Source organism: Scyliorhinus torazame, chromosome 2 (genome assembly GCF_047496885.1).
Source record: "Scyliorhinus torazame isolate Kashiwa2021f chromosome 2, sScyTor2.1, whole genome shotgun sequence".
Classification (NCBI taxonomy): Eukaryota; Metazoa; Chordata; class Chondrichthyes; order Carcharhiniformes; family Scyliorhinidae; genus Scyliorhinus; species Scyliorhinus torazame.
The window spans coordinates 200,511,072-200,536,482 of NC_092708.1; the positions used below are offsets into that span (position 1 = coordinate 200,511,072).

At 52.2% G+C, this 25,411-nt stretch overlaps 1 protein-coding gene across 4 annotated transcripts in view; it reads right to left on the reverse strand.

Annotated features, from left to right (window-relative positions):
• Positions 1–25,411, reverse strand: part of LOC140395135 (disintegrin and metalloproteinase domain-containing protein 23-like) — a 256,264-nt gene that overhangs the window by 92,618 nt on the left and 138,235 nt on the right. For all 4 annotated transcript variants that reach the window (XM_072482631.1, XM_072482614.1, XM_072482622.1 and 1 more), the window contains exons 8-12: positions 10,799–10,878; positions 9,825–9,893; positions 7,810–7,881; positions 3,648–3,814; positions 1,662–1,746 (exon numbers count right to left, since the gene is read on the reverse strand). In XM_072482631.1, coding sequence (XP_072338732.1) covers positions 1,662–1,746; positions 3,648–3,814; positions 7,810–7,881; positions 9,825–9,893; positions 10,799–10,878 — 473 coding nt within the window. The remainder of the gene's footprint in view (positions 1–1,661; positions 1,747–3,647; positions 3,815–7,809; positions 7,882–9,824; positions 9,894–10,798; positions 10,879–25,411) is intronic.

A 25,411-nucleotide genomic window follows, 5' to 3' on the forward strand; every position in this document is an offset into this window, starting at 1 on the left:
AACAGGATGAAAGGACATGTGTTTGCTGGAAGGACATGGTACATGTAAATGAATGCGTGGAGTGAGGTAAATAAAGAGTGACGAGTCACAGGCACAGATAACCACATGGAAATATGATTGTAGCTATAACGGACACCTGGTTCAAATAAAGCAAGACTGGGCATTAAATATTCCTGGATGCAAAGTGTTCAGGAAAGACAGAAAAGGAAGCGGGGTGGCAGTATTGATTAAGGGAAACATTGCAGTGCTGGAGAGAGAGGATGTCCCAGAGGGGTCAAGGACAGAATCTATTTAGCCAGAGCTAAAGAACAAAAAAGTTGCAATTGCATTGCTTGGTGTAGTCTGTAGCCCACCAACTAGTGAAAAGGATGTTGAGGGACAAATTAGCAAGGAAATTACAGAGAAGTGCAAGAATTATAGTGCAATTATAATGGGGGATTTTAAGATAGAACGGGAAAGTAGCAGTGTAAAAAGCAGTGAGTGGCAAAGTTTCCTAGAGTGTGTTCAGGAATATCTTCCACAGCAATATGTCTCCAGTCCAATTGAGCACAATAAGAAATGATATTGTCCTACTGCTACGAGGAGTGCGAGTGGAGGAATTTTTACCCTGTGTTTTTGTGCTATGCCTGACCTCATGGCTCAACCCTGTCCTTCAATATATCTCACTACAGGGCACTTGAAGTTGATTCTGGAATGTGCCTTCAATTTGACGAGTGTAAAGTTCAGCCAATCAATTACCACAACGTCGGCCACTGTTAACCGATGACTAGACACAGATATGGTTACGGCAACACCATTGTAACCACATGTCATATCAGGAGAAAATGTCTTGCATGTAATACTGAATCAACCACCCACACCCCCTCCTCCCCACCCCTATTTATCAAACCCACCTGTCAGAATTAGAAATGTAAACTATAAACCAAGAAGTATAAATTAAATTTAAATTGTGCACAGAAAGCGAGATAAAGAGAATGAAAGGGAGATGGAATTGAGATAGAAGAGGCATAAACTGTTTTAAAAAATGGATTTGATTTCTCATAGTAATTAAATTCTGAAGGAATGAGACTCCACACTGGTAAAATTAAATGTTCATGGTCAAAGAGATTGCTTGGCAGTAATTACGACTTAACGCTGTTAAAAATTCAACTTCACCTGAATTGAGCAACCCTAACTTTTCTGGTGTGTTAAATGGCAAAGTACCACATCCTCATGCCCTTAGTGACTTCAATGCTTAATCCATCAGCAAGATGCTGAGTGCAGCCAATGGAGCAGCAGGGTAAGTCAGATTTCCCCGTTTAACTGTGCATGTGTGAACGACAGTATAAGCTTGATTTACTCCATAATCACAGTGGATGCTGAAGGCTCACTGTTATTCGCAAAATCCAGGTGATTGGTGCAGTTTAGTGGGGGAGCTCTCAAATGCACATCTTTGGAATGGTGCTGTGGGATCCTTTCGAGCTGAACGGGCAGACAGTGCCTTGTTTTTTTTAATGTCTCATCTGAAAGATGGCACTTCCAGCGATGCAGCACTCCCTCGGTACTGCACTCCCTCGGTACTGCTCTGGACTGCCAGCTTGGACTATAGTCAATTGTGTCAATCAGTAGTAGATATACCAGATGACCATGAGTGAGCAGAAGGCATTTCTGGAAAGTCTTACCTCATTCACCCCAACTCCCCGGGTCAGTGAGCAAACACCACCAAAGAACGCCATGCTGCTCATGCTGCTTTTGAACGTGGTGCCACTGCACAAAACACAAGAAAAACACAAATGTAACACTATAGGACTGAAAGCAAGACAAACATAGAATTGATAAGAATCCAGGAAAACATTAATCAATGCAAATTCTGTCATTCCCACTGTATATGAAGGTGCACACAGTCCATTTGGGCCTAATCATTCTGTTTAATTGGATGCATGTGGCCTCCTTTAAAGGGCAATTTACACACCTCCTGCGAACGGAGTGGTCGCTGCCCCTTGGCCCACCTCCTTTAAAATCAGGAGTAGGCGGGTCTGAGGCTGTTCAGATTCCTGGGCGAGATTCTCCGACCCCCCGCCGGGTCGGAGAATCGCCGGTGGCTGGCGTGAATCCCGCCCCCGCCGGTTGCCGAAATCTCCGGCACCGGAGATTCGGCGGGGGCGGGAATCGCGCCGCGCCGGTTGGCGGGCCCCCCCGCGTGATTCTCAGGCCATGATGGGCCGAAGTCCCGCCGCTAAAATACCTGTCCCGCCGGCATAAATTAAACCACCTACCTTACCGGCGGGACAAGGCGGCGCGGGCGGGCTCCGGGGTCCTGGGGGGGAGCGCGGGGCGATCTGGCCCCGGGGGGTGCCCCCACGGTGGCCTGGCCCGCGATTGGGGCCCACCGATCTGCGGGCGGGCCTGTGCCGTGGGGGCACTCTTTCCCTCCGCCTCCGCCACGGTCTCCACCATGGCGGAGGCAGAAGAGACTCCCTCCACTGCGCATGCGTGGGAAGCTGTCAGCGGCCGCTGACGCTCCCGCGCATGCGCCGCACGGAGATGTCACTTCCGCGCCAGCTGGCGTACACCAAATGCCTTTCCCGCCAGCTGGCGGGGCGGAAATTCGTCCGGCGCCGACCTAGCCCCTCAAGGTTGGGGCTCGGCCCCCAAAGATGCGGAGCATTCCGCACCTTTGGGGTGGCACAATGCCCGTCTGATTTGCGCCGTTTTGGGCCAGTTGGCGGACATCGCGCCGTTTCCGGAGAATTTCGCCCCCTGTTTGCATTTATGTAGCAACACATGCATGCTAGAAGCCACATACATTCACAAACAGGGGTCTGTTTTTGCAGACAAAAGGAGCATGTCCTCACTTTGTGCCTTTTTCAACTCAACAAAGCTTAGTGAACAGCCATTCCCTGGTTCATTCCCCAGGGCAATGTCTTCACTGATCAGCATCCACACCCCAAACACTCAACCCTCTCCTCTCAGGCAGTACAAATTGTTGTTCCCCCGTTACAGTTTGGTCATTTCTTGTGCAAAACGCAAAGCTTCGACCACATGTCCCTTTTTTTCAGCAATATTCATTTGTTTATTTGTGAAGCATTAATCTCCGATTTCAAACACAGCCCTTCATAATGCTCAGTGAGGGTAGAATTTAATTGTGTTTATTGCACCGCCATCTTAGACTTAGCAAAGGGATTTTTTTTACTATTTTTAATCACTTTTTGTTCTCCAGTCAGCCTCTCCCTCTTTGCATTCACAAGCTGATCCAAATCTCTTCACTAGTGTGTTTGCTGATCAACACCGGCTGCCCTTCTTTGAATTTAAAATTCTCATCCTTGTGTTGCAGCCCTCCCTATTCCTGCAATCTCCTTCAAGCCCACAGCCCTCCAAGGACTCATCCCAACCCCCTGTGTATCCCAGATTCCCTTCAGCCCACCATGGGCTGCCCTGGGTTTGTAAACTCTCCCTATGCCTCTCCGCCTTCTCACTCATCCTTTGTGACCCTCCTTACAGCTGTCGCTTTGACCAACCTTTTGGGCCGCCAGCTCTAAGCTCGCCATCCACGGCTCGAGGCCAAATGGGATTGGATCATGCCCGGGGGGGGGGGGGGGCGGGGGGGGGGGGGGGGGGGTTGCTCTGCCAAGAATTATGAATGCAAGCTGTTGTGATGGTTTACTCACGAGAGCAGCTGGACAGAGTCGGCCTGCTCGCTCACGAGTGGTTGCCGGTACTTGGAGAAGCTGCGCAAGGTCTGCATCTGATCGTGGCCCACGTAGATCTTGTCCTTGTCAGACCACGTTTCCATGGCAACCAGGACTACTCTGGTGTTCAGCTGCTCCTTGAATATCTGCAAGAAAGGAGGACAGGACAGGTACAGGAGTGGAACACTGGGTAAACAGACAGTTAGCCAGTCAGATCAGCAGAAACACAAGGGTAAAGCAGGAGACACACATGGGGTAGGAAACTCCATTAGACAAGTTCCGTTTCCTCCTTAAAGCAGCAACAAAAAAGTAAGGCGTCCCAGTCTTTGTGAGGCTTACTGATGCCAATAGGTAGAAATTCCTGCATTACAGCTACCCAGTGAGAAAACCCGTAGGAAGGTAATCTTATGAGGACCACAGACTATCCCAAAGCACTCAACAGCCAAGGAAGTCTTTTTGAAGTGCAGGATCTTACCAAAAATCTTCAGATGGCACCAACCAAACCTGCGGCCTCTACCATCTGGGAAGATAGGGGCAGCAGGTGCATGGGAACACAAACACCTGCAAGCCACACGCCATCTTGACTTGAAAATGTATCGCCGTTCCTTCAGTGTTGCTGAAGGATCCTGGAACGCCCGCCCTAGCAGCACTGTAGGTGTGCCTACACCAGAGGAACTGCAGCGGTTCAGGAAGGCGGCTCATCCCAACCTTTTCAGGGGCAATTTGGGATGGGTGATAAATGCCGGCCTAGCCAGCGACGCCCACATCCCGTGAATTAATTTTTTAAAAATCATTGTTTTGATACGGGAAGACTCAATGCAAACTCAGAGAGTTGAAGGGCCTCTTCTGACCTGCATTACTATTCTGTGATTCTGGGAACTGCAGCGCCAATTTGTGCACAGAAGGATGTCACCAACAGGAATGAGATAAGGACCAGAAAGTCTGTCCTGGTGACAATGGTCAAGGGATAAATATTAATCAGGCAGTGGGAGAGCTCGGCTGCAGAGCTACGTGCCGAGGGATTGTTCATGCCCGTCAAAGGCAAAATCTCATCCAAACAAACAGCGCCTCTGGCAGTGCAGTACCCGATCCTTGGTATTGCATGAGAGTCTCGGCCTAGAATTCATGCTCAGACTTCTCCGCAGTGCGATCTGCACTGACAGCCATCTGACCCTGGGGCGAGGGTTTGGGTTTAAAACACCGGTTGGAGAGGCTGGTCCCTGCATTTTGCTCTTCAGAGGGTTTCAGTTCAGTGTTGAGTTCAGTGGCCGAGGCATCGATCTTGTGGGATCTTGTTGCAAAAACTGGCTGCCGTGTTTCCTATAGTATTACAGTGACTTGTTTTTAAGTGCTTCATTGGCTTCAAAGCACTTTGAGAGGCCCCTAGGCTGTTCAAGTTGCTAGATAAATGCAACACGAGTGTGGGGTAGTGCCCATGTGTGTGGGGGGGTGACATTTCCCATCAGTGGGGGCTATTTCAAAATGGCGGCCTGATCTCTGAGTTCAGCTCCCCAGTGCTGAAAGAATTTCTAAGGGTATGAATTTCCCCCAAAATTTCTAAGATCATTTGTGGCAGGCTTTTCAGGGAGCTTCCCGCCAGCGATCTCCCCACCGCTATTCAATGACACTTAGGACGCGATCCACCGGCCACGTTGCACTCTCGCTTGAGCGTGGTGCGGCTGGTTGGTGAATGCTGGGAGAGCCCTCTCGCGGGCTTCCTAGCAGTCTTCACCATTTGTGGGATTCACCCAAATCCTGCGGGGCATCCGAATCTGGAGCCCGCAGACAAGGGCAGGACCAAACAGCGCGTGCCGAAGCCAGTTTTAAACCGGCTGATGTAAACTTACCTCGTATCCACCGGCATCGCGGGATCCACCGGCCTCCCCAAAGAGGCCGCAGCCGAGTGCCGTTCAGCACTGGTCCACACAAAGATAGACCAGGCGGAACGGCACCCAGGGTGTTTCCTGGGCTATCAGAGACCCCTGGGTGGTCAGGGATAGTGCAGAGTGACCCCCTGGCCCTCCCCCTGGAACATGGGCTCCTTGGCACTGCCCAGCTGGCACCTTGACACTGCCACCTGGCACTGCAAAGGTGCCAGATGGCACTGCCAAGCTTCCAGGAGCACTGCCTGAGTGTAAGGGTGCCATGCAAGGATGCCAGAGTGCCAAGGTGGCACTGCCAAGGGTAGGCGGCGAATGGGTAAAAGTCCGCTGAAAGAAGGGTGAAGAGGGGGTTTGAAGAGTGGGCAGGTAAGTAGGGGCCTCCGGGAGGTTGGGGGGGTTATGGGTGTGGGTCCTGGAAGGGAAGGAGTGCTGTAAGAGAGCTTAGTGGGGCCTGAAGAAGGGGGACCCCCAGTGACCCCATCGCGGGGTGTCCTCACTTGGGGGGTGTGAGGTAGTGCCCATATGTGTGTGTGTGGGGGGGGGGTGACATTGCCTATGGGTGGGGGGGGGGGGGGGGGGGGGGGAGGGGGGACCCAGAAGCTCACTTAGAGATCGGGGTACCCTTTCATAATGGTGGTCGAATCTCTGAGATCACCTCTCCAGTGCTGGTGTGGGCTTAACCTCTGAGAAACTCCACAGGTGCCAAAAAAGTGACTAAGGGCGCGATCTTCCCAAAAGGAAACAAAGTCCCCTTGTGAGTGCTATTCAACGCTACTCGTGTTGAATAAGAGACCTGAATGGGGAACGGGCTGATGATACCGTACATAGCCCCGTTTTTTACAATGGGGAGCTCCGCTCGCCGTAACTGGCCATTGTTCCGAGCGATCTTAAATGGTGTCCCGATCTCCGAGGCCCACAAATAAAATCACCAGGGCACCCTCACACGGGCACCCTGGCACCCAGGCAGTGCTCCTGCTGGCTTGGCAGTGCCATTCAGGCACGTTGGCAGTGCGAGGGTGGCAGAGCTAAGGTGCCAGATGGGCAGTGCCAAGGTACCCATGTTCCGGAGGGGGCTCTAGGGGTCCACCCTGCACTGACCCTGGTCACCTCGGGGTCACCGATGGCCCAGGAGACCCCCCGGATGCCGTTCCGGCTGGTCCACATTTCTGTAGATTTGTGCTGATCGGCGCCCGCTGCAGCCTCCCGAGGGAGGCCGGAGAATTGACGAAGGCCAGTGGATATCGGGCACGTAGGTAATACGTAGGTTTAAGATCTACTTTCACAAGCGTCATTTGGCCCTGCCCCTCTTGGATGAATCCCGCGAGGGGCAGAGGCTGCCAAGAGTCCCGCTGGAGGACTTTCCCAGGATCCTCTGGTCACGTTGTGCTCTTGCTTGATCGCAACGCGGCAAGACAATCCCGCCCTAAGTGTCATTGAGTAGCAGTGGGGAACTGGGAAACTTGAAAACTCGCCACAAATGAACTTCAAAATTGTTTGGGAGAATCGCGCCCAAAGTGCCAACCTGATGAAGCTACAGTCGAGGAGTAACTGCAGTAACTCGCCAAGGCTACTTCGACAGCACCTTCCAAACGCACAACTCCTACCAACTAGAAGGAGAAGGGCAGCAGACGCATGGGAACACCACCTCCCGCAAGTCCCCTCCAGGTCACTCACCATCCTGATTTGGAAATATAGAGGCTGGTTTAGCACAATGGGCTAAACAGCTGGATTGTAATGCAGAACAATGCTAGCAGCAAGAGTTCAATTCCCGTACCAGCCTCCCCGAACAGGCGCCGGAATGTGGCGACTAGGGGCTTTTCACAGTAACTTAATTGAAGCCTATTTGTGACAATATGCGATTATTATTATTATCGTCCATTCCATCCTGGCACTCTCTTCCTGAGAGGGTGTGCCTACACCACATGGACCTGCAGCTGTTCAAGAAGGCATCTCACTGCCATATGGTCAGGGGCAATTAAGGGTGCGATACTCACATCCCATGGACAAATAAATAAAAACCTTCCTGAGTGTGAAATGGCTGCCAATCTCTACAAATTACAACAGTGTCTACCTGTCAAAAATACTTAATTTGTCAGATGGGGAACTGAGGAACTGCCCCCTCCTCTGTAAGCTTTGGTGCAACGAGAGGAAGACTGTACCAAGGACCAACTTGCTTCATGTCGCCTTTCCCCTTGCGCGTCCCCTAAACAACCTCTGCAGCTTCACTCATTATCTGTGCCAATTGGATTTTTACTTACAAAGTCGAGCAGGTTAACGACGGACTTGGCAAAGTTGTTGGTCTGAGGCCGGGATGATCGATGTCTCTTGTACTGTGACGGAGAAGATAGGAAAGGGACATTAGTTCCCGGTGAAAGCTGTCATAATATGCAACCATGTACATCATGAGGTAAAAGCTGGCAGTGACAGACACCCAGGTGAGCCAATCAACGTACAGAACAGAACACGACCAATCACCAGACAGAACACTAGAGGGGGGCTTCCAACTATAAAACACACGAGGCATCAGCACTCCGCCTCTTTCCACTGGTGACAACTGGAGTGACAGTCAGGGTGTACAAATCATTCAACACCTTCTACACGTGGATCAGAGCCAGCCTGGTCTAGATAGTTAATGTTAGTTTACTTAGAGTAGTTGAGAGTCAACCCACAGGTAGCTGTGTGCTTCGTTACAAAAGTTCAATAAATCTTATTGAACCAACGCCCACGTTTGGTGTATGCTTTATCGTTTATCTGCATCGTGTTGCAGTCCGTGTTACCCCAGGGTGAACAACATGACAAAAGCCAGGTAACGACCAACATGTTTGAGACAAGAAAGGTTACAGCCCCTGTTCTGGCAGAGCAGCGAGGATGAGCCCGGTAACTGTCGAGATTCTGTGACTACAACACCGTCTGAGAGGTAGAGAGGAGACTGCAGACAATGGTGCTGCCCCCCCACCCCCACCCCGCAACCCTGCCCCACCCACCTCAACCCCCACAAGGGTCGATGTTGAAACCTCTGCAGTTTTTGACATATATTAATGACCTGGATTGAGAAAAAGAGGGCAGAATGTCTTAAAATGAAAGAAAAAATTGGAACTGAAGTATATTTGGATACTGTAACTGGAAATCTAAATGTAGAATTTGATTTTGTAGTGAAAGTATTTTCATGAATGGCAGAATTGCCCAACAAAAGAAAATAATCTTTATTGGGAAGTTAACTAGTTTAAACTAGTGATTGTCTCCAAGCAACGCGTGTGCACAGGCTGCCCTCTGGTGAGTGAACAGGTGAAGTACAGGAGACTGGGCCCAAAGCAGAGAGAGTGGTTTCTCCCCATCCATAATAATTACTCATATTCATAGATTATCATAGAATTTACAGTGCAGAAGAAGGCCATTCAGCCCATCGAGTCTGCACCGGCTCTTGGAAAGAGCACCCTACCCAAGGTCAACACCTCCATCCTATCCCCATAACCCAGTAACCCCACCCAACACTAAGGGCAATTTTGGACAGTAAGGGCAATTTATCATGGCCAATCCACCTAACCTGCACATCTTTGGACTATGGGAGGAAACCGGAGCACCCGGAGGAAACCCACGCACACACAGGGAGGATGTGCAGACTCCGCACAGACAGTGATCCAAGCCAGAATCGAACCTGGGACCCTGGAGCTGTGAAGCAATTGTGCTATCCACAATGCTACCATGCTGCCTGTCTGCAGTCTGCAAAGATTACTGTTGACTCTTGAGAGGTAGTCATAAATTACAACGGGTAACATATAAAAATTGCTGTTTGTTCTTCTGTGTAAGTTTAAACTCCCGTTAACTGTCTCTCTGAAAATGTAACATTCATTTACCCAGGTTTGAAGTTATTTGCGCACTATCGAGTAGTGTCCATCAGATCCTTAACACAACCCATCCCAGCTCCTGCAACTTGGAAAACTGAACAGTTTCCTCTTTCCCTAATGCACAACATTCAACTTTAGTTAAGGTACCAATAATTCCAGATTCCACCCGCCCCCCCCCTCGCTCTGGTTTCCTGTCCGTGCATGAGTGAAGGACGCCTTCCCACAACACACCCAAGAGCACAGCTTTCAAGCTACGCCCCCTTGTGTCCGCTTGAAGCAGTGCTGCCTGGTGCTCGAACAGCATTCCACCGGTGGGAAGGGCCGCAAAATCCCACTCACTATATAATGTTGATGCATGCATGAGTGGCTCGACAACACAAACTGACCGTGAGATGGGGTAGATCGTAAGAGGTATTGAAGCTCCCTACCATCTTGTGGTCGTTAACAATCATCAGCTCCAGGTACTTCATTTCGTAGAAGACGCTGCTGCGGTGAGCCTGAGGAGACAGAAGTTGATTGGTCAGCCCATTCAACAGACATGGGGTCACCAACCCGCTGACCCTGCGCCCCAGCCAATGTCAACACTCCCTTTGCCTGGGAAATAACCTGCCAGATGGACTGTAAATGGTGAACAGGGACACTTGCATTTACTTTGCACCTCAAAATACATATAATAGAATCCTGACAGTACAGGAGGCCATTCAGCCCATTGGTCTGCACCAGGGCCTCTGAAAGAGCTCCATACCTTGGTCCACTCCCCCAACCTTTCCCCAGGGTGTAAAGTCACCCAAACTGCACAGCTTTTGAGCTCTTAAGGTGCAATTTTAGCGTGGCCAAAGTGCTTCCCAGAAATCAGTCAGTAAAGAATACATTGACTTTTGTAGCACTATCAAATTACCTATGGGGATTATGCAAGGGCATTGGGATGAATGGATGGATGGTTGGATGGATGAGGGTTAGGAGCTCTGGACTGATGTCCCAGCAAATCGAGACGGGCTTTCCAACTACGTCGCCTTGACACACTCCAACTTTGCCTCAGGACCCAGAAAACCCGAGCCCTGCCCACCTACATCTCCAGGGGGAGACAGAAACATGTGGGTACGGGCAGAGATGATGGGCTCAGGTTTCTGAGTCCAAGAAGTGGCCCCACCTGCATTTCCCAAGCCCAACACAGAAATCCAGTCCCCACTCTCCATTTCCTGTTTATGTAGCCAGCTTCCCCCTGACTTTGCCTGTTCTGACCTTAGCCATGAGTCCACTATGCATTCCCTTCTTTTGTTACGATTAATGCTGGCCTGTGAGGTGGGCCAGGAGCCAGTCACAGCTAACCCATTCCCGGAAAACTTCACGGACATTCCGATCGGGGTAATGAAAGTTTGATGGGGGCGGGGCGGGCACTTACCGCTCTCCTTCTCCTGCGGGTTCGGAGCCAGGGTACATCCGCCAGAAAAGACCATGTCATATCAGCCCGACTTCGATTCCCTGAAAGAGATCACGGGAGACAGGTCACCAACAGCACCCAGTGTAACTCAGCCAGCTTTCACTGAAACCGTTCGTAACGGATATCATTCCCAGGGTAGGTTTTAAACCACGGATTAAAGCAGAAGAGATGGCAAAATAGAGAGATTTGATGAAGGAATGGCAGAGCTTACAGCCTGGACAGCTGACAGTGCAGCTGCCAAATGGTGCAGTAAGGCGAGTGGGAGTGCACTGGAGCCCAGAGTTTAAGGAGGGCAGAGATCTCAGAGTGCTGTAGGGCTGGAGGAGCAAAATGAGGGAAAGGCCACGGAGGGATTTCAACACAAAAATGGGAAGTTAAAAATCAAGGTGTTGTTGAGATGTAAGTCCGCGAGCACGGAAGGGTGTTGGGCGAGTGGGAACTGGAGTGATTTGGACATGGGCAGCAGAGCTTTGGATGAGATGAACTTTAATGAGGGTGGGGAATAGGGGTTAGCCAGAACAGAATGGAATAATCAAGTCTCCAGCTCCCAGACAGAGTCAAATGTTTGAGAAAGGGATTTCTTAAACATGTATCCGATGTGTGTATTCTGTGCACATGTGCGCGTATATGTAGGGATCTCGAGTGGGGACAGGACCAGATCTAGCTGTGATAACCCAGGTATCCTGTTTGTGGGAGGCACAGTGGCGCAGTGGTTAGCACTGCTGCCAATGACGCTGAGGTCCCGGGTTCGATCCCGGCCCTGGGTCACTGTCCGTGTGGAGTTTGCACATTCTCCCTGTGTCTGTGTGGGTCTCGCCCCCACAACACAAAAGATATGCAGGGTAGGTGGATTGGCCACGCTAAATTGTGCTTTAATTGGATAAAAAATTATTGAATACTCTAATATTTTTTTTTTTTTAAAAGGTACCTTGTTTGCCTCACGGTGGAGAGTGAGAGACCAACAGAAGAGTCAGTTCCTTGAGCAAGATTCAGGAGAGAAAACGTCAGGCGCGGGATTCTCCATTTCTGAGTCTAAGTGTTGACGCCAACACAGAATTCTGGACTTTCACGGCAGAAAAACTGGCGCCGCACTTGGACCCATTCCGTAACTGTTAAGATTGCATATTTTGAGGAGTTGACCAGCAGTGTAGATGAGGGTAGTGCAGTTGATGTAGTTTAGATAAATTTCAGCAGAGCCTTTGACATGGGGCGCGATTTAACCTAAATATTTCTATGCGTGCAATTTACCGGAAAGAATTCTCAGTGTGGTAGCGAGCGGGAACTGCTGCTAACTTCCCGGGCGCTCAGCCCAGCAAGGCTGGCAGCACAATACAACATTAATTAGTCCAGTTAGGGAGGCCCCACAGGCTTCACGCCGCAAATGAAGGCTCGCCAACCGATTCACTGGGGGCGCGCATGCCAGCCCCCGACTAACATGTCAAGCAGCACAAACAACACTTGCACAGCCAACCCCACTCAGCTCGCAGCCATGGCACCGAGAAGACCGACCCCAGGATTTGGAGACGTAGATGCTCTTAGCTGCTCTTCGATGCGGTTGAGGCCAGGAGGGAAGTCCTGTTCCCCCGAGGGTCCCGGAGGGTGAGCCACAGGGGGCCAGTGCCGCCTGGGATGAAGTGGCAGCTGTCAATAGTTTGGGCAGAGTGACCAGAAGGACAGGCCTACAGTGCCGCAAGAAGGTCAACGACCAATACTGGGCCACATGTGTTTGTTGGCTCCCAATCCGAAACCTTCCCACTCTCACGCAAAAGCCCCTAACCATTCCTTCACCCCCCAACCCTCCCTTTACCCCCAACCCACCCTTCACCCCCCAACCCTTCCTTCACCCCCCAACCCTTCCTTCACCCCCCCAACCCTTCCATCACCCCCACATCCCTTCCTTCACCCCCACAACCCTTCCTTCACCCCCACAACCCTCCCTTTACCCCAACCCTTCCTTCACATCCCCCAACCCTTCCTTCACCCCCACAACCCTCCCTTTACCCCCAACCCACCCTTCACCCCACCAACCCTTCCTTCACCCCCACAACCCTTCCTTCACATCCCCAACCCTTCCTTCACCCCAGAACCCTTCCTTCACCCCCCAACCCTTCCTTCACCCCCACAACCCTCCCTTTACCCCAACCCTTCCTTCACATCCCCCAACCCTTCCATCACCCCCCCAACCCTTCCTTCACCCCCACAACCCTTCCTTCACATCCCCCAACACTTCCTTCACCCCAGAACCCTTCCTTCACCCCCAACCCTTCCTTCACCCCCACAACCCTCTCTTTACCCCCAACCCTTCCTTCACCCCCCCAACCCTTCCTTTACCCCCACAACCCTTCCTTCACATCCGCCCATGGTGACCCACACATTGCAGCTAACGCTGCCCTCTCTGTGTCTCCGCAGGAGAAGCTGTCCCACAATCGTCTGAGAGGGGCCAAACTGGCAGCAGGGTGCCAGACATCAGGATCCTCACCACCTTCGAGGAACAGCCCTGCAGGTTACAGGGGTGGCTGAGGACCAAGTGGTCACCAACATGGAGGTCGGCCACGCCACAGAGTTTAAGATCCACCGGGCCCCACCCAGAGGACCTGTCAAACATGATTTGCTAATGCCATACTGACTGACCCATCCCTCCCACACCATGTGTTCATTCTTCCGCAGGACCTCCAGCCAATGGCATCGGTCCATCTGGGGTTGTCCCCCCTCCCTGCCTCCCATGAGAACACCTCGGAGGAGAGCTCCAAGGATGAATCCATTGATGTATCACAGCTTTCATCCACACTCTCCACCAGCGCAGAGACACGCACCTCGGTGGGCAATATTAGTGGTCAACTTCTGGGCCACCCTAGGACTTCCGGTGGCAGCCATGGAGTGAGTGGTCACGCACAGGGCAGCTCCGACTTGAAGGCGTTGATTTGAGCGTTGTTTACCTGAAAACGTAGGAATTTTGACTGGAAAGTGTAGCTGAAGGTGTGGAGGAGAGGTTCCCCCCGGGAGTGCCATGTCTGCTGGTTATCAGACCCGGCAGAAGAAGGTTACAGGCCTGGCCAAGGAACTGGAGGAGACCTGCGGCACAGCAACAATTGGGAAGATGGTGGAGGGGGAAGGGTTGTTACATGTTGGAAAACCCCAGATGGAGCAGTTGATGGTGTTCATCAGAGAGGAGTTCTGCCAGCAACGAAAGGGGATGCAGGAAGACCGATCGAAGACCATCGAAGGAGCGGTTGCACCCCTGAAAGGCTCGATGGAGACAGTCAAGAAGTGCTTGGAGGTACAGGGTCACAGATCCAGGAGATGGAGAGGGTGATGTTTGACCACAGTGATCGGGTGGTAGCATTTGAGGCGGAGGTGGGGCTCAAGTCGCTAAGGGCAAATGTAGAGATCCAGAAGGCAGAACCTGTATATCATTGGTCTGCCTGAGGGTGTGGGAGGCACAAGTGCTACAAGGTACATCTCGAGGATGCTGGCAGGGCTGTTGCGGAGGGGTTGCTGGACAAGGTCCCAGAGGTGGATAGAATGCACAGGTCTCTGAGGCAGAAGCCAAGAGCGGGGGAGCCTCTCCAGGCGGTGATTGTGAGGCTCCACAAGTTTGCGGTAAAGAAGAAGATCCTGCGGTGGGCCAGGGAGAAGTGGAACTGCGAATTTGAGGGGAACAAGGTCCGAATCTATCAGGACATTGAAGCGGAGCTGGTGAACAGATGTGCTGGGTTTAACAGGGCCAAGGTGGCTCTTTCTTGAAGGCATACCAAGTTTGGGGTGCTACACTCGGCAAAACTGTGGGTGACGTTTGAAGGCCAAGAGTAATATTTCAAAACCCCAGAAGAGGCAACTAACTTTACTCAAGATCATAAACTGGGAGAGAACTGAATGTTCATGGGAGGCGGAGGAGTTGGAACAGAGTTCGGAAGATGCGGATAGTGTGGGGCAGGAGGGTGTGTTTTTTTTCTTCTCGGGTGGGGTGATTTTATTGTTGTGTGTATGTGTTAAGGGGCAATAAATTTGTACGGGTGGAGGAGGTGAGCTGTGGCTTTGGATGCGTCTTTGTTTGGGTGGGGGAGGGGGAGGTCCACATGGAGCTGTTTACACAGAATAAGGAAGAAAGGGTGGGGGGAGTGGAGGAGCCTTTGGGCAGGACCGCCGGGCGGGCAGGTGAACGGAAGAAAGGTGGAGGAGATTGTAGTGTTACCTGCGTGGTCGATAACACGTGTTACTCAATCCTTGGCTGATGGTGAGGTCCTCTGAATCTTGTTGAAGAAGACTCAAACTCATCCAGTAACAACAAAGGTTTATTGAGTAACTATAACTATTAATGCGTGAGTTCTTTACCTTGACATGGGAACTAGGAATTGGATAACAAGATTTAACAATTGTAACTAAATGTAACTCCACTAACTATCTATGTGATTCTGATGTTTCCCTGTTCACAGCACACCCGAGAGAGACAGAGACCCCGTGTGGCTGCCCTTTATACCCCTGTTGGTCCAGCCTTCTGGTGATCATGTGGTGCTGCTATATACCCATGAACCTCTTGTGTGCATGCACCTACAGAGATCACCACAGAGATGGCCGCGGGAGTTGGCAAAAGGGGAGGGGGGGGCAGTGTTGGAGGAGAAGCGTGGTCATGGATGGAGAAGGGGCCATCTTGGATGGGCCCGGTTCAGGGCGAAATCAAAGGAGGTAGAATTTGATGGTGGATGGTAGAGGGGAGTGGAGGCATAAGCCTCTGGAAAGGTTCGTAACATAGAGCACGCGCGGGCTGAACGGGACGGTGATGAGGTCTCGGGTCTTTGCGCACTTAAGGAGCTTGAAGGCGGGGATGGTCTTTCTGCAGGAGATGCACCTCCGGGTGAAGGACCAGGTTAGGTTGAGAAAGAAATGGGTGGGTCAGGTATTCCACTCGGGGTTTGATTCAAAGTCACGGGGGGGAGAGGGGCATCCTGCTGAGCAAAAGGACGAGGTCTGTAGGAGCCTAGGAAGTGTGGGACCCAGGGAGGAGATACGTGATGGTGAGTGGAGTGTTAGAGAGGATGCCGGTGGTGCTAGTGAATGTAAATGCACCGAATTAGGGTGACGTGGGGTTTGTGAGGGGGTTGCTGGGAACAATTCCAGACCTGGGCACAAATCAGTTGATTATGGGGGGGGGACTTTAATTGCTGCTGGAGCCAAGGGTGGACAGGCCAAGCCCCAAGTCAGTGGAAAGGCCAAAAGAGCTGAGGGGGATTTTATGGAAAGGATGGGAATGGTGGATCCGTGGAGCTTTCAGAACCCGGGGGAGAGGGAGTATTCCTTCTTTGCGCACGTGTACAAAGTATACACCAGAATCGATTTTTCTATGATGAGCCGAGAGATGTTGATGGCGGTGGGTGCGGAGTATATGGGAATCGTGATTTCTGACCACGCACCACACTGGCTGAAGGTTTGACTTCGCTCGAGGCAGGAACAGAGGGCGGGATGGAGGCTAGACCCGGGGCTGTTAGCGGACACAGTGGTGAGTTTCTGGGTGGGGTGGAATTCCCACGGCCAGGACAGGAAAAGGGGCAGGTGCTAGAGGAACCATTAGGGTTGACAGAGGTGATGGAAAGCATAAAAGGGATAAAGTCGGGGAAGGCCCCGGGGCCGGACAGCTACCCGGTGGAATTGTATAAGGAGTTTGCAACAGAGTTGGCATCACATTTATTGGGGCGTTTAGCAAGGCGCTGGAGAAGGGGGAGCTGCTGGAGACGCTGACCCAGGTGACAATCAAGCTAATTCCAAAGAAAGGGAAGTCCAAGGAAGGTTTGGGTTTGGGCCGAAGTTTGTGACATGGGTTTATCTGTTGTATGTGGCCCCAGTGGCGAGTGTACGGACCAACGAGATGAGTTCACGGAGCTCCGGGTTGCACAGGGGAACGAGGCAGGGGTGGCAATGGCCCTTATGGGGTCAGCAGAGTGGCAGGGGATTACGAGAAGGAATAGGGAACACCGGGTGTCGCTGTATGCAGACAGCCTGCTGTTGTTCTTGTCAAACCCGCTGGAGAGTATGGAGTGAATTATGAGCTGACTAGAGAGGTTTGGGGCTTTTACGGCTAATAATTAATAATAATCTTTATTATTATCACAAGTAGACTTATATTAACACTGCAATTAAGTTACTGTGAAAATTCCCTAGTCGCCACACTCTGGCGCCTGTTCGGTTACAGAGGGAGAATTCAGAATGTCCAATTCACCTAAAAGTTGAATATGGGAAAAAAGTGAGGTGTTTCCGGTAAATGAGGCGGGTCGGGGAGCGAATTTAGGGATGTTGCCATTCAGGGTAGTCACAGATATGTTCAGGTATCTGAGAGTCCAGGTGAGGTGGGGTGGGCCACGAAGCACAAATGGAACTTAATAAAGTTGGTGGAGGAGGTAAAGGAGGATTTTAGGAGATGGGATTCATTACACCTGACAATGGCAGAAAGGGTCCAAGTGGTGAAAATGAATGTCCTGCCAAGGTGTCTATTTGAATTCCAGACCCTCCCAATCTTCATTCCGAAGGCCTTTTTCTGGAAACTGGACGCAGCGAGTTTGTGGGAAAGGTACCAAAGGTAAAGAGAGCCCTGTTACAGAGGCAGAGGCAGAAAGTGCTCCCAATGCTGCACTATTATTGGGCAGTGAATGTGGAGAAAGTGATGCGGTAGTGGGGAGGAGAGGGGTTAGAATGAACATAGAACATACAGTGCAGAAGGTGGCTATTCAGCCATTCGAGTCTGCACCGACCCACTTAAGCCCTCACTTCCACCCTATCCCGTAACCCAATAACATCTCCTAACCTTTTTGGTCACTAAGGGCAATTTATCATGGCCAATTCACCTAACCTGCTCATCTTTGGACTGTGGGAGGAAACCGGAGCACCCGGAAGAAACCTACGCAGACACGAGGAGAACGTGCAGACTCCGCACAGACAAAGACCCAAGCCGGGAATCGAACCTGGGACCCTGGCGTTGTGAAGCCACAGTGCGATCCACTTGTGCTACCGTGCTGCCCGGAATGGGTTAGTGTGGAAGAAGAGTCATGTAGAGGGTCCAGCCTGAGGGCCATGGTGACGGTGGCGCTACCACTGGCACTGAGGAGGTATACTGAGAGCCCGTTGTACAGTCCACACTGTGGAACTATGGAAGCAGCTGAGGAGACATTTTAGGATGGAGGGGATGTCGGTGCTGCCACCGTTATGTGAGAACCATGGGTTCAAGCTAAGGGAGACAGATGGCATGTACAGGGGGTGGAGAGAGGTGGGCTGGTGAGGGCGAGGCATCTATACCTGGAGGAGAGGTTTGAAAGTCTGGAAGAGCTGCGGGAGAGGGTAGAGCTCCTGAAAGGAAGCAAATATAGGTACATGCAAGTGAGGAACTTTGCACGGAAGATATGAAGACCAAAATATGCCCTATTGGAGCGTTTGCTGCTTACGACGTGGAAAGGGAGAGTAGGATTGGGGATATATGGATAGCTGGGGGAGCAGGGGGGAGCACCAGTGGTGAGGATTAAGGAGAAATGAGAGGAGGAGTAGAGGGGGAGATAGGTTGGGGAGTGTGGAGTGAGATGCTGCGCAGGGTGAATTCGACCTCCTCGTGTGTGAGGATGAGTTCAATACAGTTTAAGGTGGTACACAGGGTGCACATGACTCAGGAGAGCATGAGTGGATTCTTCTAGGGGGTGGCGGACGAGTGTGAGAAGTGTGGGGGAGGACCAGCGAACCATATACATGTGTTCTGGGATTGTGAGAAGGAGAGATGCTGGGAGGGGGTGTTTGGGACGCTAGCAAAGATTGTGGGGGTAGGGGTCGGGCCGGAACCGATGATGGTGATTTTTAGCATATCAAAAGCGCTGCAGCCGATGGAGGGAAGTCCGATGTCCTGGCTTTCACCTCTCTGGTTGCCCGGCGAAGAATTTTGCTGGAATGGTGGTCGCAACGCTGCCAGGGGTGGCGGCCTGGCTGGGGGATCTGTACAACCTCCTCCGCTTGGAGAAGATTACGTTTGAATTGAGGGGATCAGCGGACAAATTTGAGACACAGTGGGGACTGTTCACGACCATGTTTGAGGAACTGTTTGTCGTGCGCGGGGTGGGGGGTGGGGGGGGGGAGGTGAAAAGGGGGAAAAACTTATACAAACTGTAAATTGTGAGATGTGGAGAGTGTTCTCCGACTTATTTATGTTTTTGTACTTCTGAATATGTTTGGAATATGGATAGATGGAGGCGAATGCACGGGGATACAGGGTAACTTGATAAGGTGGATTCAAAACTGGCTGAGCTGTAGGAGACAGAGGATGATGACAAACGGTTGTTTTAGTGTCTAGAAGCCAGTGGTTTCTGTGGGATCTGTGCTGGGTCCCCTATTGTTTGTCATTTATATAAACAATATCGATGACAATGTGGGGGTAAGTTTGCGGATGACACAAAGATTAGCCAGGTGGTTAATAGTGAGGTTGAGTGTCTTGGGTTACAGGAAGATATAGGTGGGATGGTTAAATGGGCAAACAGGTGGCAGGTGGCACACTGAAAAGTGTGAGGCAATACACTTTGGAAGGAGCAATTTTACAGAATTCAGTGAATGGCATGATACGAGGAAGTTCTGAGGAACAAAGGGACCTTGTCTTGTTTGTCCATAGATCTCTGAAGGTAAAGGGGCAGGTTAATAGGGTGGTGAAAAAGGCATACGGGACACTTGTCCGTATCAATTGAGGCACAGATTACAAAAGCAGGGAGGTCATATTGGAATTGTACAGAACTTTGGTGAGGCCACAGCTGGAGCACTGTGCGCAATTCTGGTCGCCACATTACAGGAAGGAGGTGACTGTAGTGGAGGAGGCACAGAGGGGATTCACCAGGATGTTGCCTGGGATGGAACATTTAAGTTTTAAAGAGAGGTTGGATCGGCTTGTGTTGGTTTCTCTGGAGCAGAGAAGACTGAGGGGTGACCTGATTAAGGTGTACAAGATTACGAGGGGCATGGACAGGGAGCAACTGTTTCCCATAGTTGAAGGATCAGTCACGAGGGGACACAGAAGTTCAAGGTGAGGGGCAGGAGGATGTGAGAAAAACTTTTTTACCCAGAGGGTGTTGACGGTCTGGCATGCACTGCCTGTGAGAGTGGTAGAGGCGGGGTTCCTCACATCCTTTACAAAGTACCTGGATGAGTATTTGGCATGCCAGAACATTCAAGGATATGGGCCAAGTGCTGGCAAATGGGATTAGTCAGGTGATTATCAGGTGTTAGTCCAGACTCAGTGGGCCAAAGGGCCTCTTCTGCACTGTGTCATTCTGTGAAGATAAACCAAGTTGTGCTAAAAACTGGCAGCAGGAAAGTGCAGCTGAAGGCCAGGGGATTATTGGACAGGGCAAAATGCTAAGCAAGAAGTTGGTGATCATCGAGAAGTAAATGCAATCTCTGAGAAAAGAAATGCTTTGACTAGCAGTCTAACACCTGGGCATGGCTGTGGCTCTTCAGTGTGACTGATCAAAGGCTTCCCAGCCTCTTTGTTTCAGGAAGGATGCTTTCCCCCAGTGAACTCACCCCAGTGGCCCTGGCCAGCTGCTGGAAGGTCAAAAAACAAGTTGGGGAATCCAGAAATGAGGGTTAAAACAGTTTTTAAATGCCTTTTGCTTACCTTAAAAACGTACCTGACAGACCCAAGGGGTTTTCCCCACTCACCTTCAATGCTGCCCCGCAGATACACAAACGAGTGACATTTAATGCTGGCAACGGTGGTCTCATCCATAATTTGAAAACATGTGAACATACAAATTCAGAGGATGGGTAGGTCACTCGGTCCCTCGAACCTGCTCCCTCATTCAAGTAGCTCATGGCTGATCAGATTGCAACCCCAAACCCACATTCCTGTCGGTCCCCGATAACCTTTCACCCCCGCTTACTAATCAAGAATCGATCAAGCTCTGCCTTAAAAATATTCAAAGACTCTACTTCCACTGCCTTTTGAGAAAGAGCGTTCCAAAGACTCGCGACACTCAGAGAGAAAAGGATTCTCCTTATCTCTGTGAGATACCCTCAATTACAACTCAGGAGAGGGGTTTGATAATACAAAGGCTTTAATAACCAGAAAACCAGACAGCTGCTGAGAAGTGTGCTCACTGCACGCTGCCTACTGAACGTAACCTTATATACAGCTTCCTGGGGGCGGAGCTGGAGGCGGAGTCCCCCAGGGTTCCAAACCCAGACTTAAAGGGGCCTACGCATTAAAGGTACATATGTATACAGATATCATTCGTCACATTCACCCCCTGTTTAAAAAAAACGCATAGTCCATCGGGGGTGAAGTGGAATTACAAGTTCAGTCTTTTGGGTGGTCTGATTGCCCGTGTCGACCTTCTCAGCTCCGGCGGTGGTGCGGCGGATACGGTTGTCCGCGGTGGTGGTAGATCCAGAAGCACGGTTGTCTGAGCCTTTGCCTGCGTTGGAGTGGGGGGGGGGGGGGGTATCCGGGGTAACTAGGGTGATTGGTGCCGGCTGGGGGGTGCTATGGGGGGGGGGGTGCTGACGGAGTCGACCGCCGGTGTGGGGAGGGGAGCTTCGGTGGAAGGGGCGAGCCAACGGGTGCCAGGTCTCGGAGGGAAAAGGTGTCCTGCCTGCCGTCGGGGTGCTCGACGTAGGTGTATTGAGGGTTTGGGTGTAATAGTTGGACCCTCTCGACCAGTGGATCTGGCTTATGGCTCCTCACGTGCCTCCGGAGTAGAACTGGTCCCGGAGTCGTCAGCCAACGTGGAAGTGAGACCCCAGAGGTGGACTTCCTGGGGAAGACAAACAAACGGTTGTGAGGGCTCTCGTTCGTGGCCGTACAGAGGAGCGACCTAACGGAGTGTAGGGCATCAGGTAGGACCTCCTGCCAGGGGCGATTGGGAGACTTCTTGACCGCAGGGCTAGAAGAACAGCCTTTCAAACTGTTGCGTTTTCCCTCTCCACCTGCCCGTTTCCCCGCGGGTTATAGCTGGTCGTTCTGCTCGAAGCGATGCCCTTGTTGAGCAGATACTGACGCAGCTCATCGCTCATGAACGATGTAACCCGGTCGCTGTGGATATAAGCGGGGAAACCAAAAAGGGTGACGATGCTGTGCAGTGCCTTGATTACGGAGGCCGAGGTCATATCGGGGCAGGGGACAGTGTGGTGGTATGTATTAGGGATCATGTGGGACTGTGAAGCCGAGATGCTATTGGCTGACAGATCCCGGGTCCTGGTTGGTTGCCGACTCCTGGCTCCGCCCTGAAGGCGGAGTGTAAGAACCCGAGCTTCTCCCCGCAGCTTCATTCTGTTGCTGAGCTGCTGGGGACAAGCATCGCTTAATAAAGCCTGAATCGACTTCATCACTTCTCGTCTCTCTCGTAAGTCATTGTGCGCTACAATTTATTAAGCGAGCTTAAAAGACTATGGAGCTCCGGATCGCCCCGGAATGCCTGCGGATCAGCCCCCAAGCAGCGAACTCGGCAGCAGTATTCAAACACTGGCAAGCATGCTTTGATGGCTACCTCCGAACGGCCCCCGGCCGGATCACAGAAGACCAGAAAATGCAGGTCCTGCATTCGAGGGTAAGCCCGGAAATTTACCCTCTCATAGAAGACGAAGAGGATTTCCCAACGGCGCTCGCATTGCTGAAGAGCATCTACGTTCGGCCCGTTAACCAGGTCTACGCTCGCCACCAACTCGCGACGAGACGGCAAAGTCCCGGAGAATCGCTAGAGGAATTCTATGCCGTGCTGCTAATTTTGGGACGGGGCTGCAGCTGCCCGCTGGTGAACGCGATCGAACACACGGACCTGCTAATTCGCAATGCATTTGTGGCAGGTATGAACTCTCCCCAAATCCGCCAAAGACTTTTAGAAAGAGAGTCGCTAGGTCTCTCAGAGGCACGGGCCCTTGCAGCTTCCCTAGATGTGGCCTCGCAAAACGCCCGCGCCTACGGCCCCGACCGCGCGGCAGCCCCTTGGGCTCCGTGGACCCCCGTCGCGACAAAGTCCCCCCCCCCTCTCGCAAGCTTGCGCGGTTAAAGCGCCAGACCATCCCGGGGGTCCCGCTGCTATTTCTACGGACAAGCGAAACACCCCCGGCAGCGCTGCCCGGCCCGCGCAGCTATTTGTAAAAGCTGCGGCAAGAAGGGCCATTACGCGGCAGTGTGCCGGTCCCGGGGGGTCACCGCAATTCCCGGAGAAGAACGAGCCCAGCACATCCCAAACGCTCCCCAACCCCCCCAGCGCCCCATGTGCGACCCGCAGGCGCCGCCATTTTGGGTCCCGGGCACCACGAGGGGAGGATGGGCGCCGCCATCTTGTGACCCCCCCAGCCACGTGCGATTCATGGGGGCGTACATTTTGTCCACCCCCGACCACATGCGATCCATGGGGGTGGCCATTTTGTCCACCCCCGGCCGCGTGCGATTCATGGACGCCACCATCTTGGTTGACAACAAAGGACCCCAGCATCGACGTCTCCGCGGGGTCCAAAGAAGACGCCGCGACACTACTACCACGACTGGCTTCGGTGACACTGGATCAATCGCGGCCCCGGACGCTCCAGACGACGACAACAACGGTGCTGGTCAACGGATACGAGACGCCATGCCTGATCGACTCCGGGAGCACTGAAAGTTTTATTCACCCAGACACGGTAAGACATGTTTTTTGACCATCCATCCAAGCAAGCAAAAGATTTCCCTAGCTGCAGGATCCCACTCCGTAGAGATCAAAGGGTTCTGCATCGCGAACCTAACGGTGCAAGGGAGGGAGTTTAAGAACTACAGGCTCTACGTCCTTCCCCAACTCTGCGCGCCCACATTACTGGGATTAGATTTCCAGTGTAACCTGCAGAGCCTAACATTCCAATTCGGCGGCCCAATACCCCCACTCACTATCTGCGGCCTCGCAACTCTCAAGGTTGAACCGCCGTCCTTGTTTGCAAACCTCACCCCGGATTGCAAACCCGTCGCCACTAGGAGCAGACGGTACAGCGCCCAGGACCGGATATTTATTTGGTCTGAAGTCCAGCGGTTGCTGAAGGAAGGCATAATTCAGGCCAGCAATAGTCCCTGGAGAGCCCAGGTGGTAGTAGTAAATACCGGGGAGAAGCAAAGGATGGTCGTAGACTATAGTCAGACCATCAACAGGTACACGCAGCTAGATGCGTACCCTCTCCCCCGCATATCCGACATGGTCAATCGGATTGCCCAGTATAAGGTCTTCGCCACCGTGGACCTCAAGTCCGCCTACCACCAGCTCCCCATCCGCCCAGGTGACCGCAAGTACACCGCCTTCGAGGCAGACGGGCGTCTATACCACTTCCTAAGGGTCCCATTTGGTGTCACAAACGGGGTCTCGGTCTTCCAACGGGAGATGGACCGAATGGTTGACCAGCACGGGTTGCAGGCCACGTTCCCATATCTCGACAACGTAACCATCTGCGGCCACGATCAGCAGGACCACGACGCCAACCTCCAAAAGTTCCTCCAGACCGCTAACGCCTTGAACCTCACATATAACAAGGAAAAGTGCGTTTTTAGCACAAACCGGTTGGCCATCCTGGGATACGTAGTGCGCAATGGGATAATAGGCCCCGACCGCGAACGCATGCGCCCCCTTATGGAATTCCCCCTCCCCCACTGCTCCAAAGCCCTGAAACGTTGCCTGGGTTTCTTTTCATATTATGCCCAGTGAGTCCCCCAGTATGCAGACAAGGCCCGCTCACTAATACAGTCCACTACCTTCCCCCTGTCGACAGAGGCTCGCCAGGCCTTCAGCCGCATCAAAGCGGATATCGCAAAGGCCACGATGCGCGCCATCGACGAGTCCCTCCCCTTCCAGGTCGAGAGCGACGCATCCGACGTAGCTCTGGCGGCCACCCTTAACCAAGCGGGCAGACCCGTGGCATTTTTCTCCCGGACCCTCCACGCCTCAGAAATTCGCCACTCAGTGGAACAGGAAGCCCAAGCCATAGTGGAAGCTGTGCGACATTGGAGGCATTACCTGGCCGGCAGGAGATTCACTCTCCTCACCGACCAACGGTCGGTAGCCTTCATGTTCGATAATGCACAGCGGCGCAAAATTAAGAATGACAAGATCTTAAGGTGGAGGATCGAGCTCTCCACCTTCAACTATGAGATCTTGTATCGTCCCGGAAAGCTGAACGAGCCGTCCGATGCCCTATCCCGCGGCACATGTGCCAACGCACAAATAGACCGCCTCCAAGCCCTCCACGAGGACCTCTGCCACCTGGGGGTCACTCGATTCTACCATTTCGTAAAGTCCCGCAACCTCCCCTACTCTGTGGAGGAGGTCCGTACAGTCACCAGGAACTGCCACATCTGCGCAAAGTGCAAACCGCACTTTTTCAGGCCGGATAGAGCGCACCTGATCAAGGCTTCCTGCCCCTTTGAACGCCTCAGTTTGGATTTCAAAGGGCCCCTCCCCTCCACCGACCGCAACACATACTTCCTGAACGTGGTGGACGAGTACTCTCGTTTCCCCTTCGCCATCCCCTGCCCCGACATGACAGCGGCCACAGTCATTAAAGCCCTTGGCACCATATTCACACTGTTCGGTTGCCCCGCGTATA